The sequence below is a fragment of the Parasteatoda tepidariorum genome, chromosome 9, assembly GCF_043381705.1.
Source record: "Parasteatoda tepidariorum isolate YZ-2023 chromosome 9, CAS_Ptep_4.0, whole genome shotgun sequence".
In the NCBI taxonomy this organism is placed as follows: domain Eukaryota; kingdom Metazoa; phylum Arthropoda; class Arachnida; order Araneae; family Theridiidae; genus Parasteatoda; species Parasteatoda tepidariorum.
Window position 1 is genome coordinate 60,292,468 of NC_092212.1, and position 18,999 is coordinate 60,311,466.

At 28.1% G+C, this 18,999-nt stretch overlaps 1 protein-coding gene across 2 annotated transcripts in view; it reads left to right on the forward strand.

Moving 5' to 3' along the window:
- The window catches only part of LOC107438068 (nucleoprotein TPR), a 98,599-nt gene that overhangs the window by 77,041 nt on the left and 2,559 nt on the right, over positions 1 to 18,999 (forward strand). Inside the window, exons 48-53 of one of the 2 annotated variants that reach the window (XM_043052385.2) lie at positions 471 to 571; positions 2,316 to 2,407; positions 4,794 to 4,886; positions 6,425 to 6,563; positions 15,011 to 15,126; positions 17,209 to 17,283. In XM_043052385.2, coding sequence (XP_042908319.1) covers positions 471 to 571; positions 2,316 to 2,407; positions 4,794 to 4,886; positions 6,425 to 6,563; positions 15,011 to 15,126; positions 17,209 to 17,283 — 616 coding nt within the window. The remainder of the gene's footprint in view (positions 1 to 470; positions 572 to 2,315; positions 2,408 to 4,793; positions 4,887 to 6,424; positions 6,564 to 15,010; positions 15,127 to 17,208; positions 17,284 to 18,999) is intronic. The other variant, XM_043052386.2, reaches the window with a different exon arrangement.

Genomic DNA, 18,999 nt, shown 5'->3' on the forward strand with positions numbered 1-18,999 from the left:
ACAAACAAAAGAAGTTAAAATATTAAATTTAAATATTAAGCTTCAGAATTTCAGATTGCTTATGCCGTTGAAATCTTAATTGCTTTGGCTTTTTGCTAAGTTGAACTGTTGATGACTTCAGCCCGCACTGGTGAGTTAAAAGACTTGAGAAGAAGAGAGGGGGGAAATAAAAGTAGGAAGGTGTTAATCTGTGGAACTTTTCTTGAATGTTTATTTTTGTACTACAGTTAACTATAACGTCTAGATAGTTTCAAAGGGAATTTGAAAATTGATAACAAAGATATCATTTTTTTATTTATGTCTGCTTTGATGGGTTTTGAATTTTAGACAAATTTTGAAAAAAAGAACGTACTTATAACTTGTGCACCAATAAGTTTATATTAAAAAATATGTGGCATACCTAGTTTATGAAAATCTTTTCATGATTGTTTACCAGAGATTCTTTACAAATATTATTTCCTTCTCACCAGGGACAAGGATCCAACTTTGAAGAAGGTGATGATAGCATAGTTCCATCTACACCAACTTTGTATGTTCCAAGACGTGCTGATGGTTTTGCTGAAGCAGTTAGGTAATTAAAATTATTGCTTTTGAAATTTATTTTATATTTATCTATAATTTAGTCGATTATAAATGAAGATAGTGTTATATTTCTAGTCAGGTTGTCAATTTGTAACTGTGAGACAAAATTTTGTAGCATTAAAACACTTTTTTTTTTGCTATAGGTTTCATTTTTTTGTCTTTAGTATTTCTACTATACAAAAATCTATACAGTCGAGTATTGTGACCAAACCCGACTTGAAGGAAAACCATGGTGCATAGCGTTTTTAAAAAGTGCTTTACAGTGCTTATTTTCAATTTTTGTTTTTTAAGAGTTCTTAAAGATGCTTTTTTTTTATTGGGAGTTTTTACAAAGTGCTTAATTTTCATTTTTCAAAAATTAGATCTTTTTCTTTACAATGTTGATTTTCACCTTGTATTATGCAAAAGCATGATTTTCACATTGTTCTATTAAATGTCTTCACAATTCATTCAAACACTATGCATTTAGGTGTACTGTCGGTAGGTAGCATATGAAAGTGCGAATCATTGTACATGTTTGATGAAATACTTGTCTACTGAGCGTCTACTGAGCTGGGTTTTGTGAGATTCTTGCACTCTCATGAGCAACTCTGCTGCATTTTGCAAGATATTCTCAATTTCAGGCTTCATTTTCCACCTTCTGAAATCGAACTGAAAAATCTCTCGATCTTTTTATAGTGGCTGATATAATCAAGAAGAGTTCTTTGTCAAAAACTAGTTATTTTGTCATGATCATGTAAAGTCTTAGAAAATTATTTTGCATTTTGTGAATGTATGCAGTGCTTTAAAATATTTTTTAGTGCTTAAAAAGTGCTTATTTTTTGTTGAGAGATTTGGCTACACACCCTGAAAAATCTGGAAAATTAGACAACTTTAAAAAAAAGCGTCTATGAGACTGTTTTTAAGTAACTTCATGTCACATTTTTCCCAGCTTATGATTGGTAATTGTAGTAGTGCCTATTAAAGCTTATTGCAAATACCATGTTTAAATTTTAAAAATTTTATTGTAAACTTATATTATTAGAATTTATTTGCCACTCACATTAAAACTTTGCTGGGCCAACGCAATGTCCTATTTAAGGTCACAAGGAACTAGGGAAACAACTTTTCGACCGCTTTCAGGTGATTTTTAAATTTAAAAGCATTTTCATGATGAAAACAATATTTTTTGGAGAAGGTGTGAAGAACACATGGTCTTTGAACGATGAAGATAATTGGACAAATCGGTAATTAGGCGTTCAAATAATTTGCGCTCTACTGTATATAAGTAATATCCAAAAATTACTCTAAAAAAAACCTGAGATTTAAAACATAGTATATAAGTGATTAATTTTCTTACTGATTTTTTAAAAATCAATTTATAGCTTGCCATTGTTTGTATTAATGGCTTTTCTTCATAACCCAGTAAGCACTTGAAATGAGAGATAAAAGTTTTTAGCTATCTGCATCCATTTATTTATTTTTTTTAATTCTAAATTTTTCTAAAATGTATTAATATTATATTTATTTTTAAAAATGATAAAGCTTGTCACTTTAAATTGTTTTTTAAAGTTTGTAAAAATTTGTTTCCCTTTCTGCTACCTCCCTTTTCTTATTTGTGTATTAGTTTTTTTTCCACTTTTCTGTGGGTGATTATTAAATGTTGAAAACTGTATGATTGCTGTCATTAAATCTCTCTTAATTATAGTTTTTATTATTAAGAAAATAACGAGAATGTTACCTTTAAATTGCAGCTCTCCTCATGTTCCTCAAGTTAGGTTTTCGTTCAGTAGTTCTGAAAGCTCTCCTACTCAACAAGGTCTATCTCAACTTGCTAGTCAAGACGGTAATATTTTTTCCTCAATTATTTAGAACTGTATTATGAGCATGGTACTATTAACTTCATTGTTTTTATATATATATATATAAATTTGAGCTTTTTATTCTTACCAAAAAATTAAAAAAAAAAGTATTATGAATTTTTTTCAATGGTTGATTAATGTAGAGATGAAACATTATTCTTATTTTGGAGACTGAACTTATATTGGTTCTTATTTTAGAACCTCCATGTCTCAACACCTATAATGATGCTTGGGCACCATCATATATTTTTATTTTGTATATTTTTAGGGTTAATAGCTGCTCTATAATGTATACACTGAAACTGTAAATTATAATGACTTGTTAATTTTCTTCATTTGACTTATTTACCAATTACGTGCCATTTGCATCGATGCAAACTTTTTAGTTTTCTCCTTAATTTCAGAGCAACCACTTTTTTTTTAATCAAAGACAAATGTATAAATTGAATGAAATTTTTTTAAAATAATGAAAAAAATTTTACAAAAAAGTGTAATTCATATTGGAATAAAATTGTAATTTCATCACAGCATTTTAATTTTTTTACCCAACTCTTTAATATCCTAAAAAAGGTATTCAAGTATGAAATTAAAAATACATTTCAAATATACATTCAAAATACAGGATACCCACGGGTCAGGGAGAACAGGGAAAACCTAGAATTGTCAGGGAATTTTATTTTGACTCTAAAAATCAGGGAAAGTAGCAATTTTTTTAAAAAAAACCCTGAAATATTCCTATATCATACCTGGAAAATAACCAGTCTTAAAATTATCAGTAACAGTAATCAGTTATTGAGATTCGAATCAAATAATTCTAAGATCTGTTATAAATATGTCCATTATTTGTTATAAAAATTTCACATTTTAGTCAAACTGAAATGTTCCCTTCCTCATTCAATATCTTTTTACACAAAATATCTAATATTTTGCATTACAAGCAAACAAAAAAAAGTTTTCTGATGAAAATATGGTCTAAATTTTCATTGAAATTTGCCTGGTATATCTGGAAAAGTTGGAGAATTTTTTTTCTTCTGAAATTAGTGGGAACCCTGTCTTTAGTAGTTGCTTAAAGATTGTAGGGGGAGTGGTTGCAATTTATGCCAGCAGTAGGGAATTAGCATAAATCTCTCTGCAATAATTTTAGTAAGTAAGATATATTTGCGTATTGTTATTTTCTTTAGTATTTTAAGTTTATGTTTAGCAATTAGCTTCATTGGATAAGCACTAATGGGTGGTCGATGCTTTCTCCCTGTTTACCTACACGCTTGCTTGCTGACTCGTTCAACTCATCTGCTTTACATACTGTATCCACGCAGTTGCTTTGCAGCTTGTACTAAGCACAGCTGTCGCCACATCATTTCTGTGTAAGCCAAAACCTTCATCGGGATTGAATGTTGTCCATGGAACTGTTAAAGCGTGGAGTAGACACAGGATACTAAAAGCGTTTATAATTTCTTTCTACTTACTGCACTTGTGGCTACTGTTCTGTTCTGGTCAGCTGTTGACTGTAGTAACTGACTACATTATGTGTATTTCGCTTCTAATGACTAGATTAATACCTACGTTGTTGAATAAAAGTTATTTGTTTTCTTCTGATGTACTGAGCCTTGCATATTTCTAATTGACAGACAATAATACAGAGAACTGAGTTTGTTGCAACTGCTATAATATTCTGTTCACAATAGATAACTGTTAATATATATTCCTATTCATTACTTTATTATATATACTATATTTTTTATATATACTCCTATTCAGACTTTATTAATATTTCTTATAACAACAAAATTTATTGACAAATTTGTATTTTATGGGCTTATTTAAAATTTTCTTATTTTTCATTCATGTTTATCTTATTTCAAGCTTTTTAATATAAATAGTTATTTCTACTATTTCATTTGAAATATTAATCACTTAACAGTGTTTTTCAAAGCTCTTTCGTCAAATGAAATTGTCATTGTTTAAATGCATAACATTGGAGGCAAAGCTATAATTTTAACTATATCATATATAATCTTACTGTAAAGAATTATCTGAGCTTTAGAACGGACAAATAGTTTAAATATTTTAAAAGTTATTATACTTTTAAAAAATTATAAATTTGTAAAGTTTTTTTTTCCCTAGATTAAAATTATTAGAATCAATAAATAAATTGAATAAATTTTGGCAAATTTTTATAAGCTGATTAGGCAAATTTTTATGATGATGTAACATTTGAGTAATTTTTTTTAAGTATGCAAAAATTAACCTAACAGTCATGATTTACTAACAAATTCATAATAATTATATAAATAGCATATTATTGGCTAGAAAATAAACTTGTATTTTAAAAACTAATACAAATTTATTCCTTTTTCCTAATATAATCAGGTTTAGGTGTTGATGATACTAGAATGGATTTATCTCAATTTGATGAGGGAGGAAGAACAGTTCCTTCAACACCCCTGCAAGTTTCACCTCCTGGTGAGTTGTAAATTTAAGGCAACATAGTAACTCCTTTAAGACAATTGATAGTTTTTGTCACTAAAATACAGTGGTGATTGTGCTCCGGAAAAATCCGGATTTTCTAACCGCGATACAGAAGTTTCAGGAAATCATCGATCTCATTTATGTATAAGAATTCTTGTATATTTTATTTACAAATATTGGAACTAGAATTTATGCTTGACATCTCTCTTCATTTGTAAATATTTCTTCTGGTAGAAATATTTACAAATGAAGAGAATTTTCTTGTTCATAATTATTCATTTAAATTATGCTGCATATAATTTATTTAGAATTTCATGTTTTGAAATATCAATGATTTAAATTTGTAAAGATATTAATTTTTTGAAATGCATCATTAATGATTTCACTCCAGAAATTTTTAGGATTTTTGAGTTGGGCTCACAATTACCCTTGAAAATATAACTCATTCAATATATAAATCTACACACACAAGTGCTTTTTTAAAGAAAAATCCTTGTACTGTACCATGAAGCCCATTATCTATTTGAGTTTGGCTTGAATTTTTTTTTTATCCACGGTTTCTTCTACTACCCTCTCTTTAACTTTTTTTTTAAAAATAAATTTCCCATATTTTTGTTGTGTATCTGTAGATATTGAAAAATAGTCACTGTGCCAAAAATTTTCTGTTATGCCCTTTTCAAAATGTATACCAAAAAAATAAATAAATAAGTAAATCATAATCATTTTAAAATCCGTAGGAATTATTAAGTTTGATATCAGGACTGACTATTTAGAATTTTTTTAATGCGACTTATTGGAAGATCATTCGCCGTTTGATTTTTGTAATATTTTGTGTCAATAACAATTAAGTTTCTATGGGCAGTTTTGCTATCTTAATGATACGTGTTTATTTTAATAGCTTTATTTTTATTTCGTAATATAATGTTAGATATTGATTTTCTTGCATTCTATAATTCCAAGATAGATACGGTCAACATTTTACAAATAGTTAATGCATTTCTAAATTAATTAAAGGAGAAAGATAAAAAATCTTGTGATAATTTATTTTTATATTGTAATTAAATTTGATAAATTTTCTACACCAAAATCGCTTTCTTAATTGTTTTTCAAGCATGTTCTTTTAAATGTATTAGTTCATATGCTTAATTTCCTTTACAATTTCATCTCTATTATCAAAATTAGCTGTTGGAGATTTATTTGTGTTTATGAATTTTCTTTTATTAAGAATAAAAATATGGCATGGATATAAAAAATAAACTTTTGGCTTCATTTTAAGGATCCTTTTAAAAAAAATAAATAGAAATTACAAACAGTACATTATGCCAATTATTTAGTACATATATTTTACAAGCAAAGAGAAAATGAGTAATTTAAGAAATAAACTTCATATGGAAATTATCGGGACTAAATTCTTTTCTTTGTTCATTTTTTATTTTGTGGTATGTACCATTAATAGTTAAGTCCATTTTAAGACACATATTATGTTAAATGTGTTGAATTCATTTAGTAAATTGATTTTTATTTGACTTTAGCAGAAGTAATTGTTCCTGATGTCACTGCAAGTCTAGAATCAGTTGCTGCATCTGTAAGTGTCCCTGAAATAATTGTTCCAACCATCAAGATTGAAACTGCTGAAGAACTATCAGCAGATGCTCAAAATGTTCAGAAATCGTAAGTTTTTCTTTTTTTCTTTCTGTCAGTGTTTGCATTATTTTTAATTTTTTAAAATGCTCTGAAGCAAATAGTCTTTATTAAAAGTACAAATCATAAATAATTACCAGGCTATGTTAGCTTTTTAAGTAAATAAATGAAACGCTGATGCATATTCCAGTAAATTTCAATTTGCCTTGTTAATTTTTTTTTCTTGCTTTGTTTTTGTAATGGATACAGTTACTAGCTCTCTAATTTTGAGCTTAGCCACATGACTTGTGTGCCTTCAAACACTACATCAACTTTATTTGTGTTTGAAACAATATGAAAAAAACATTTAAAAATTAATATATAATACTACAAATTTGATCATTTTTTCTCTCCTTTAGATAAAATTAAGTGATTTTTATAAAAACATAGGGTTGTTGATTTATGCATGAAACAAAAATGGTCCATTATCCACGAGTCAGTGAGATCAGGGAAAACCTGGAAGTGAAACCAGGAACGTTGCATTTTTTACAAAATTACTCGGAAAATTCTTATATCTGGAAAATAACTAGTCTTAGAGTTGTCAGTAACTGTCATCAATTATTGAGATAAGAGTTAAATAATTCTAACATCTATTACAGTTATTTGTTGTAAAAATTTCACTTTTCAGTTAAATTGACATGTTTCCATCCTCATTCAATGATATTTTTTCTCCACAAAATCTAATACTTGGCATTACAAATTAAAATATCAAAGTTTTTTGATGAAAAACGGCATGGTATCGATAAAATATGATCTGGATTTTCATTGAAATTTACCTGATGTACCTGGAAAAATCAGGCAATTTTTTTTTCTAAAATTGAGTGAGAACCCTGATTACGTACCATTTTTATGGGAGAAAAGTTGCTAAATTTGTCGTAAATTCTTGGATATCTTAACTTCCTAATGTGGAGCCTAGAAACTTTGGGAATGTAGAAAAGGCTTTTGTCCAGGAAAAACCTGGAATTGTTCAGGGACTTTTATTTTAACTCTTTGGTAAATTGACCGAAAGGCATGTAAACGTATTTAAACCGAAAGGCATGTAAACGTATTCGAATAGTCCGAATGGAGTGGTGACTGCTGTTTTGGGAATATCCGGAGGATTCACCGGAATTTGATGATACGCTCTCGTGAGATCGACAGTTGAAAAAATCTTCTTACCGTAAAATAGTGCAGTCCTGAATATGTGGAACTGGGTATCTGTCAGGAACTGTTATGGAATTAAGTTTTCGGTAATCTCCGCAGGGACGCCAATTACCATTCGACTTCCTAACTACGTGTAGTGGGCTAGCCCAAGGGCTTTTTGATGGTCTTATAATCCCTTGAGTTAAAAGAAAATCAAATTCTTCCCTGGTCGCTTTCATAATTTCGGGCGATAAACGCCTTGACTTTGAAAATACAGGCGGTCCTGTAGTTTCTAAAAAATGGTAAACGGTCGAAGGAGTAGGCGTAGGATTTGCATGAGATGGGTTTGTCAATTCCGGAAAGCGGGACAATACCCTATCAAATTTTGAGTCTCCTAAGTGAATAGTTAAACTACTTGGAAAATCAATATTAGCAATCTTTCCACGTGATGTTAGTTTAGTTAGATTATCGATTAATCGGCTATTTTTTACATCAACTAATAAATCGAAATGTCTCAGAAAATCGACACCAATAATTGGCTGTTTAACATCGGCAACAACAAAACGCCAAGTGAATGGCCTACGAAGGTTAAAATCTAAANGCAAATGCCATGTTTAAAATTTTATTATAAACTTATTTTATTAGAATTTATTTGCCACTCGCATTGAAACTGGGCGGGGCAAACGCAAGGTTACAAGGGACTAAGGAAACAATTTTTCGACCACTTTCAGATGATTTTTAAATTAAGAAGTATTTTTGTGATGAGAACAATATTTTTTGGAGAAGGTGTAAAAAAACTCATGGTCTTTGACCGATCCAGATAATTGGACAAATCGGTAAATAGGCATTCAAATAATTTTCGTTCTACTGTATATAAGTAATATCCATAAATTACTCTTAAAAGAAACCTGAGATTTAAAACAAATAATATATATGTGATTAATTTTCTCTGATTTTGAAAAATCAATTTCTTTTACTTATAGCTTGCCGTTGTTTGTATTAATGGCTTTTCTTCATTATCTAGTAAGCACTTGAAATGAGAGATAAAAGCGTACATCAATTTATTATTTTTTAGTTTTAAATTTTTCCAAAAAATATTAATATTATATTTATTTTTGAAAATAATAAAGCTTGTTACCTTTCATTGTTTTTTAGAAGATTGTAAAAATTTGTTTCCCTTTCTGCTACTTTTCTTGGGTGATTATTAAATGTTGAAAACTGTATGATTGCTGTCATTAAATTTCTCTTAATTGTGGTTTTTGTTATTAAGAAAATAATGAGAATGTAACCTTTAAATTGCAGCTCTCCTCATGTTCCTCAAGTTAGGTTTTCGTTCAGTAGTTCTGAAAGCTCTCCTACTCAACAAGGTCTATCTCAACTTGCTAGTCAAGACGGTAATATATATTTTTTTCTCAATTATTTAGAGCTGATTATGTGCACGGTACTATTTTTTTTTTATGTGTATAAATTTGAGATTTTTATTCTTACAAAAAGAAAAAAAATAGCATTATGAATTGTTTTCAATGGTTAATTAAAATAGAGGTGAAACATTATTCTAATTTCGGAGACTAAAACTTTTATTGGTTCTTATTTTAGTACCTTCATGGCTCAAAACCTATAATGATGCTTAGGCACTGTCATATATTTTTATTTTGTATATTTTCTAGGGTTAATAACTGCCCTATAAAGATATGGATATACTCACAATGTAACATTATAATGAGTGGTTAATTTTGTTCATTTAATCTGCACTGTTTTAATTAATAAATTTTGTGGGATTATAATTATTTGTTAATTGAGTGCCATTTACATTGATGCAAACTTTTTTTCTAACTTCTAGAGCAGGGGTTTCCAACTTACATGGGGCCAGGGGCCACGATTAAAAGCACCAGTCAAATGGCGGGCTGCAATTTCATCAAAATTTTATATAGGACTCTTTTATGTTTGAAGGAACATTAAATATTACTGTCAGATTTTTATCAAGTTGTACAAAACAAAAGTATTGAATTACTAATTAAAATAAGAAGTAGATTTTTAAAAATATTTAATTGCATATTAAGAAATTCTGGCTACAATGACTTTAATGTGCACTTATGTTTTAAACAATTAATGTGCAACAGATATCAAATTGTTAAGATATAAAACTTAAAAGTATTTAAGACCCATATAGAATTTTTACGAAAATTGTCCGCCAGTTGGTAACCACTGTTCTAGAGAGCCTCTGTGACTTCAGAGCAACCACTTATTTATAAATTTTTTTTATGAATAACAAATTTATAAATTTAATGAAAATTTTTTAAAATAATTGAGAAAAAATTTACAAAAAAGTGTAGTTTATATTAGAATAAAATTGTAATTTCATCATGCATTTTTATTTTTTTGACCCAACTGTTTAATATCCTAAAAAGATATTAAACAAAAAATAAAATTAGAAATACATTTCATATCAGAGTACTCAATTTACTAAAGAGACAACTGTATAAATGTTTCTAATGTTTTATATTAAGTATGTATTCTGAAAATATTCTTATTTTAATTAAAAAATTGCTGTGTAATTTGTGAGCATAACAATTGTGCAGAGCAGTATTTTTCAAAGCTCTTTCATCAAATGAAATTGTCATTGTGTAAATGCATAACATTGGAGGCAAAGCTATAATTTTAACTAGATATTTAACTAGATCTGTAAAGAATTATCTGGGCTTTAAAAGGGACAAATAGTTCAAAAATTTTGAAAATTATTATACTTTTAAAAAATTATTAATTTCTCAAGATTTTTTCCCTAGGTTAAAATTATTAGAATCAATAAATAAATTGTATAAATTTTAGCAAATTTTTATGAGCTTAGATAATGTAAAATTTAAGTAATTTTTTTAAATATTGAGAAATTAGATCAGTTTTTTCATTTATATAAAACTGTGGCTTTTCTTCACATTGAGCTTTTTGTACCATTTTCATAAATGGCTCTGACAGTATGCCAAAATTTGACCTAAAAGTCATGATTTACTAACAAATTCATAATAATTATGTAAATAGCATATTATTAACTAGAAAATAAACTTGTATTTTAAAAACTAATGCAAATTTATTGTTTTTTCCTTATATAATCAGGTTTAGGTGTTGATGATACTAGGATGGATTTATCTCAATTTGATGAGGGAGGAAGGACAGTTCCATCAACACCACTGCAAGTTTCACCTCCTGGTGAGTTTGTAAATTTAAGGCAACATTGTTAACTCCTTTAAAATAATTGATGGTTTTTGTTGCTAAAATATAACCCATTTAATGTATAAATCTACACTCTTAAGTGCTTTTTTAAAGAAAAATCCTTGTATTGTACCCAGGGCTGGATTAACCTATAGGCACACTAGGCACGTGCCTAGGGCCTACAAAATTCAGGGGCCTACGAAAAACTTGGGAGAAAAAAATTTGTTGACAAAAATAATTTAGCTTTAAAAACAACAAGTGTATTTTGCACAAAATTATGAAGANATTTTTTTTTCTTTTCACGATAAATTTCGCACTGAATAAATTCTTTTTATTCATAAATTTTATCACTAGGTTTTTTTTTTTTTAAAATTCCGTTGATCTTGCCTTGTTCCGGGTTATAATATTTATGCTAGTGCCTTTTTTAACTATCGTTTCGGTTCGATAATTTTCAAGTGTTTTGATTTAGATTAATAAGTTTTCCTTTTATTTTATTGTTTTCCCCCTCCCCCGTTTAATTAGGTATGAAATATATTGAGTTATTTAATCATTGGTTTTGTTTATATAAGTTAATTTAGGAATTGTAATTATTTTTAAAAAATAAATATGAGAATTTTGTATTTTTTAAACTTGTTTTTCTTGTCTAAACTTGTAAATTTTTTTATTCTTTTAAATGTTATATTTCTACCATTTTTTTTTCTCTTTAAAGTTAGGAGTACCTTTCTTTTTTCTCTTACTTTATGCATTACACTTGTCGGTATTGCAGATAAAGTTCGATAAACAAATTTGTAAATTAAAATCCATATTAATAAAAATGTAAAAAAAAAAATATGCAAGAAAATTTTAGCATATATTTTGAAAAGAGGGAAGGGCCCAAAAACGGCTATGCCTAGGGCCTACAAAAGGTATAATCCGGCTCTGTGTCTAGGGCCTACGAAAGGTATAATCCGGCTCTGACTGTACCATTATACCCATTATCTATTTGAGTTTGGCTTGAAAATTTTTTTTAATGTTATCCACGATTTCTTTCACTACCCTCTCTTTAACTTTTTTTTAATAATAAATTTCCCATATTTTTGGTGCGTATCTGCAGATATTGAAAAATAGCCACTCTACCAAAAATGTTCTGTTATGCCCTTTTCAAAATGTATAAAAACACTAATCATAATTATTTTAAAATCCATAGGAATTATTAAGGTTAATATCAGCAACTGGCTATTTAGAATTTTTTAATGTGACTTATTGAAAGATCATTCACAATTTGATTTTTGTAATATTTTGTTAATAACAGTGAAGTTTCTATAGGCAGTTTTGCTATCTTAGTCTTACATGTTTATTTTAATAGCTTTATTTTGATTTAGAAATATAATGTTAGATAGTGAATGATTTTCTTGCATTCTATAATTCCAAGATAGATACGGTCAACATTTTCCAAATAGTTAAACCTTTCTAAATTTATTAAAAGAGAAAGATCTTGTGATAATTTATTTTTATATTGTTATTAAATTTGATATTTCCCATTTCATAGAGCATCATTTAAAATAATAATTAGTTGATAAATTTTCTACACCAAAATCACTTTCTTAATTGTTTTTTCAAACATGTTCTTTTAAATTTTTAGTTTATATGCTTTTCCTTCAGAATTTTATCTCTATTATCAAAATTAACTGTTGGAGATTTATTTTTGTTTATATTTTTTTTTTTTCTTTTATTAAGAACAAAAAAAAAAAAAAAAANTTTTAAAAAAAAAAAAAAAAAAAAAAAAAAAATAGCATGGATATAAAATATAAGCTTTTGGCTCCATTTTAAGGATTCTTTTTAGAAAAATAAATAGAAATTACAATCTGTACATTATGCCAATCATTTAGTACATATATTTTGCAAGCAAAGAGAAAAAAAGTAAATGCAAAAATGACTAATTTAACGGCTTAGAAATAAAAAAAAAAGGTATATTTATATTTTTAATATCAGTTTAAAAATAAGTGAACACTATTTTTTTAAACATAATTTAAAACTAAATAGATATGATATTAAAGAACATTACAGCTGCATATATAGATAAATGTATATAGATTTTAAAATTTGGCATATCTTTAGTTTCCATGAAAAATAAAATAAAAGAACTTTAATTGCCGATAAGAGATAATTAATGTTAATTTGCGCAGTACTGTTACATAACACCTATAACAACTACAAAATGCAGGAGCTAACTTAATCCTCAATAAATAAGGCAAATTTAAATAATTAATAATAATTTTTAAATAAAAAATAATTCAAATATTAAAAATATACTAACTTTACTATGTATAATGCAATTTGCAGAAAAATTATATATTGAGCAAGTTAAAAAATAACTTCAGATGGAAATTATCAGGACTAAATTCTTTTCTTTGTTAGTTTTTCATTTTGTTGTATGTACCATTCATAGTAAAGTTCATTTTAAGATATGTATGACATTAAGTGTGTTGAATTCGCTTAGTAAATTTATTTTAATTTGACTTTAGCAGAAGTAATTGTCCCTGACGTCACTGCAAGTCTAGAATCAGTTGCTGCATCTGTAAGTGTCCCTGAAATAATTGTTCCAACCATCAAGATTGAAACTGCTGAAGAACTATCAGCAGATTGTCAAAATGTTCAGAAATCGTGAGTTTTTTTCTTTCTGTCAGTGTTTGCATTATTTTTAATTTTTTGAAATGTTCTGAAACAAATGGTCTTTATTAAAAGCACAAATCATAAATAATTATCAGGCTATATTAGCTTTTTAAGTAAATAAGTAAAACGTTGATAAGTATTCCAGTAAATTTCAATTTGCTTCGTTAATTTTTTCCATAATTTTTTCTAATTTTTTCCAAAATGGTCCATTATCAACGAGTCAGTGAGATCAGGGAAAACCCGGAAGTGAAACCAAGGAACGTTGCATTTTTTACAAAATAACTCGGAAAATTCTTATATCTGGAAAATAAATAGTCTTAGAGTTGTCAGTAACTGTCATCAATTATTGAGATTAGAGTTAAATAATTCGAACATCTATTACAGTTATTTGTTGTAAAAATTTCACATTTCAGTTAAATTGACATGTTTCCATCTTCATTCAATGATATTTTTTCACCCACAAAATCTAATACTTGGCATTACAAATGTAAATATCAAAGTTTTCTGATGAAAAATGGCATGGCGTCAATAAAATTGGATCTGGATTTTCATTGAAATTTACCTGATGAACCTGGAAAAGTCAGGCAATTTTTTTTTCTAAAATTGAGTGAGAACCCTGATTACATACCATTTTTATGGGAGAAAAGTTGCTAAATTTGTCGTAAATTCTTGGATACCTTGCTTCCTAATGTGGAGCCTAGAAACTTTGGGAATGTAGAGTAGGCTTTTGTCCAGGAAAAACCTGGAATTGTTCAAGGACTTTTATTTTAACTCTAAAAAGCTGAAAATAGTCAGGGGAAGTTGCAATTTTTTTACAAAATAATTTGGAAAATAATATACTTGGTAAATAAGCAATCTTAGAATTGTCAGTAACAATAATCAGTTACTGAGATTTGAGTTAAATTATTTTATGAAACTTCACTTTTTAGTGGAACTTTTCCATGTTTTCATTCTATTCTATGTTTTTTCTAACAAAATCTAATATTTGGCGTTTTCTGATAAAAAAAAATTGCTTGGTATAGATAAAATATGGTACGTATTTTCATTTAAATTTATTGAGTATACCTGGAACAGTTAAGGAATTATTTTTTTCTGAAATTGTTTGGGAACCCTGTTTGTCTCAATTTTTCCTGAGTTGCCAAGTTGTAAGATTTCTTGTGTGAGTGAGAGAATGACTGAAGCCAATTACAATGTCTTCTCATTACATCTTATTGTGTGTTGATAAAAATATGTAAAGTTCCCAAGCTAAAATGTGTATTTTCAGCAAAATGGCATATGGTAAACAAATATGTTTGCAGTTTCCTTTTCAACCAAAATATACAAAAAGCATTTTTTTATTTATTACTTTAAGAAATTAAATCACTTTTGCATATATTTAGAATGAATCTATTTTGATTTGTAATAACTAATGTTTAAATTTAAGCAGTTTCATTTGTTTGAAATGTATTACGTTTTTTCAGTGATGCCTCAGATTCAGTGTTTGTTGATCCATCAGTTATTAAAGGTGAATCTTCATCGAAACTAGACGAAAAAGAATCAAATGTATCAGCATCAGATCAACCTGAAACATCTGAAGGTATTTTTTTCAGCAACTCTTTATAATAACTTAAAAAAAGTGTACTAAACCACCATGAACGCCAGATTAAGCTTTTTTTGGTGTAAAATAGTTATCACTATATTTGGTGTTTATTAAAACTAAAATTCATAATAATAATAATAACAACATAATAAGCTTAAGAATCTGTGGCGCTATTTTAATGATATAATTTAGAGCGAAAATTTTTTTTATATGGAATATATCTAATCAGCTCTTAAAATAAAACTAGATTATAAATCAACCATAAGTAAATAAAAAATAAATATTTTAAAATCATTTAATACAATCAGCAGATATATGGGTGATTCTCACGAAATATGACAATTCACTGTCCCTTGCTCCAAGATCTAATACTTTAATACTAAAAGAACTTTTTTTTAAAAAAAATTTATAAATAGCATTGCTGTTAGCATTTTAAAATTACTTTGCACTAGCATTGACTGTTTTGTATAGTTAAAAAATTTAATTGAACTTCAAAATTTCATGTTTCTGGCATGTCCCAGACAATGCTTCCAGTAATAACTAGCTTCAAAACTTCCCATAAATTTTTCAATATCTAATTTTTTTGTATCCAGGGCAGATTGTGCTCCAGAAAAAATCCGGTTTTCCGGATTTTTTGCTAACAGTGATCCGCAGATCGAAGGTTCAGACGTTTTGAACAATCATTGATCACAGAAGTTTCCGGAAATCAAATTTTCAAAGGTGGAACTTAAATACACAGTTTATTTTATTTGTTTGTAAGGAAGAGCCAGAGATATACTTTATAAGCTTATATTCATGATTAATATTCATTTTTTATCAGTAAATAATTGTTATAATCATAAACTCAAGAAAGAAAGACATATTTGTAAATTTTAATTACTTCTCCAGGTCATCGTAGGTATGTGAAAATGATATAGGTATGTGTAAAATTTAAAAAATATTTTAAGTAAACTAAGAAATATTGAGAAAAGGGGAAAAAAACATGTTTGAATTTTTTTTCTAATTTTTCAATTTAAACTTTTTTTTTAACTCAAGAAATTTTTCGGAATTTTGACTTGGGCTCACAATCACCCCTGTTTATCTCAACTGGTGTAAACATTTCTAGAATATACGCAGGGGGTATTATTTACAAAAACTTAGTTTAAAATAATTTTGGAGGGAAAGCAAATATTAACCTAATACCAAGTTTATGTTATGATTGTAATGTGCTTGGATGTAATCAAAGTTATTTATTTATTTAATGATTGATTATTATACACAATTTTATTCTGTACGTATCTGCAACAAAAAAAATTTTGATTCTTTCTAACAGTGGATAAAAAGAATTCATTTAAGCAATTTATGGTCCATCTAACATAAAGGCTTAAGTTGAGTAGTTACTTACTATTAACTTAAAATGACTGTTTTTTAAACTTCTAAGCTAATATGTCATTTTCCTGGCATTCAAGATTTGGTGAATTTCTATTTTATTTTATTTTTTTTGGCGAGCAAATGTCAATGAACTACACTGCTGTCTGTAAGTTATTAATAAGTGTAACTAAAGAAGTACCTATACAAAAAACATTTTAGATTATTTTGAAGACTTTAAATTTGAAGAAATTTGTTGGTCAAAATTGTCATGTTTCAAAAGAATCACCCATGTATCAATTCTGACATGATTGTCTTTTTACACACCTAAAAATATACATGCCTTTTGCAACAAACTTTTTTGGCAGCCTGCAAGACAACAATTTTGCATCACTTGGCACTCAAAAGTAAATAATCTACCGTTGCCATATAAGGATTTTCAAACATAATCTAAGTAGATTTATGCGGTGACAAAAACAATTTGTTAATGAGTGTGAACTTAGTTTAAGCATTCCTTGGGGTGCTTAAGGGTGTTTAGATTTAAATAACCCTTTAAGTGTTTATAAACACTCAATTCGGTGTTAACTTTAAATCACATACATTTTGAAGTTGATCAATACCAAATTTAAAGAGGTATTACATCACAGTTTTTACAGTGGATTTATTTTATATTGTGTATCTTTGGGCTGTGGGATATGTTTTGAGTAATAATTTTTTATGTTTAATTATTAGCTCGTGAAGAAACAGGTCCTGGTACCTCCAAGACTGATGAATCTGCTTCTGCTGACAGTGAACAGTCTTCTAAAAGTAATATTTTATGTAATATTTGTATTGGTGTTAACTTTTGGTTTTATATATTTATTTTCTCTAAAAATAAAGTTAAAGATGGAAAATAAAGTTTAATATTCCATGTTCATTGCTGCAGTTGCATACTATTTGTTTCAGATTTTCATGTATAAATTACCTCTGATTAGGATGGTTCATCGAACTTCTACTGATGAGAACTATTTACTCCAAAGTTAATTTAATAGTAGAATATTCTGAATGAAATGGTAGAATATCCCGTATGAAGAATATTCCTGATTTTTTCTTCTTTTTAATAGTAATTAAATTTTGCCATTGCAATAAAGTGACAGCAATGGAAGATAGTTTAATATCCTGGTTTTGTACATATCATGTTCTTTAAGTGAAATTTTATGATCTTGTTCAAGCTTGTTCCTCTGTCCAATTACTTCCAACATCTTCAGAGATCTAAAGTTTTACCCATGGAAGGAAAACACAAAAGATTCCTGCAGAATATTCTACTCAAAATTTTATAAAATAAATGGAAAACATAAATTTTGTTTTCTGCAAAGTTACATCTTTTATTTCAATTCAATCCAAAGGGTATTGCAACTTTCTTGAGTAAGCATGGAGGGGGTTTGCAATTTGCTCATTTTTGCTACCAAAGAGGAAGAGGAGTCCAGAATGGCTAAAAAATATGCAGGGGTAATTGTATTCCAGGGGTATCCCACAATTCCAGGTTTTTCGTATTTTCCTTCTGGGTCTAAAAATTAAGAGCAGGACATAAGAATTTTCTGAGATGGTTCTCGGATTTTTCTGAGATGTTTCTCGGACTTTCGCTAATCAAAAACTTATAATCTGACAAAATTTTTGCTAATTCCCGCTAACGAGACGCTCACATACACGCGAGTCTTTTAGTTTGGCAGATTTTCGTCATTTTGAATATTTGAAACTGTGCCGGAATCCGCTACTATCACGATTCCTACTCACGCGATTTGTATATCAAGTATAGATTTACGTCATTTAAGTTACGCATTGCGATTTTTATTCACGTGGTTTAAAAATCGAATACCGCTATTCGTATTCACGTGATTTTAAAAATCCAATATCGCGATACTTGCAAAAACTAAGATTTTTTTAAAATTAGTAACTATGAATGTGTGATATTCATCAATTAGGTAAATTAATTTTAAATTTTGTTTAAAAAAATTTGTTAAATACGAAACATGTATGTTATTTAAATTGATGTCGAGTTTTTGCACATGAAATTTTCAGGGTCTTTCACTTTGTGTCACAATCACCTCTGAATATGCTTCTGTAATATTTGAACGGCCTTCTATAACAAAGTGGACTTTATTAGAATATGTTGCATTTGGTGCTGACGTTTTTTTAATTTTATTTATAAAGGATATCTAATTTTTATTGTCTTACTGTTTGTAAATGCAAATCATACTATAAAGTTTCTTTTAAAAATTAAGTATTAAATGCTTACAAGGACAAAGCGATTGAGAATTAGATTTCTTGAGAAAATAGAGGTTACAAACATTTGCACTTTATGTAAAATTTTTCTAGTGCTATTAAAATTTAATTGGTAATAAGTATAATTTTTTAAAAATTCCATTTCACCTAAAAACAGGCACAAGATTCTTCCGCTGTTTACAGGGCTCGAAAAACTCCGCCCGTGCTCGGCGGTCAAAAATTCCCCGCGGTCAATGAATTTCTCGAATCCGACGTCCGCGC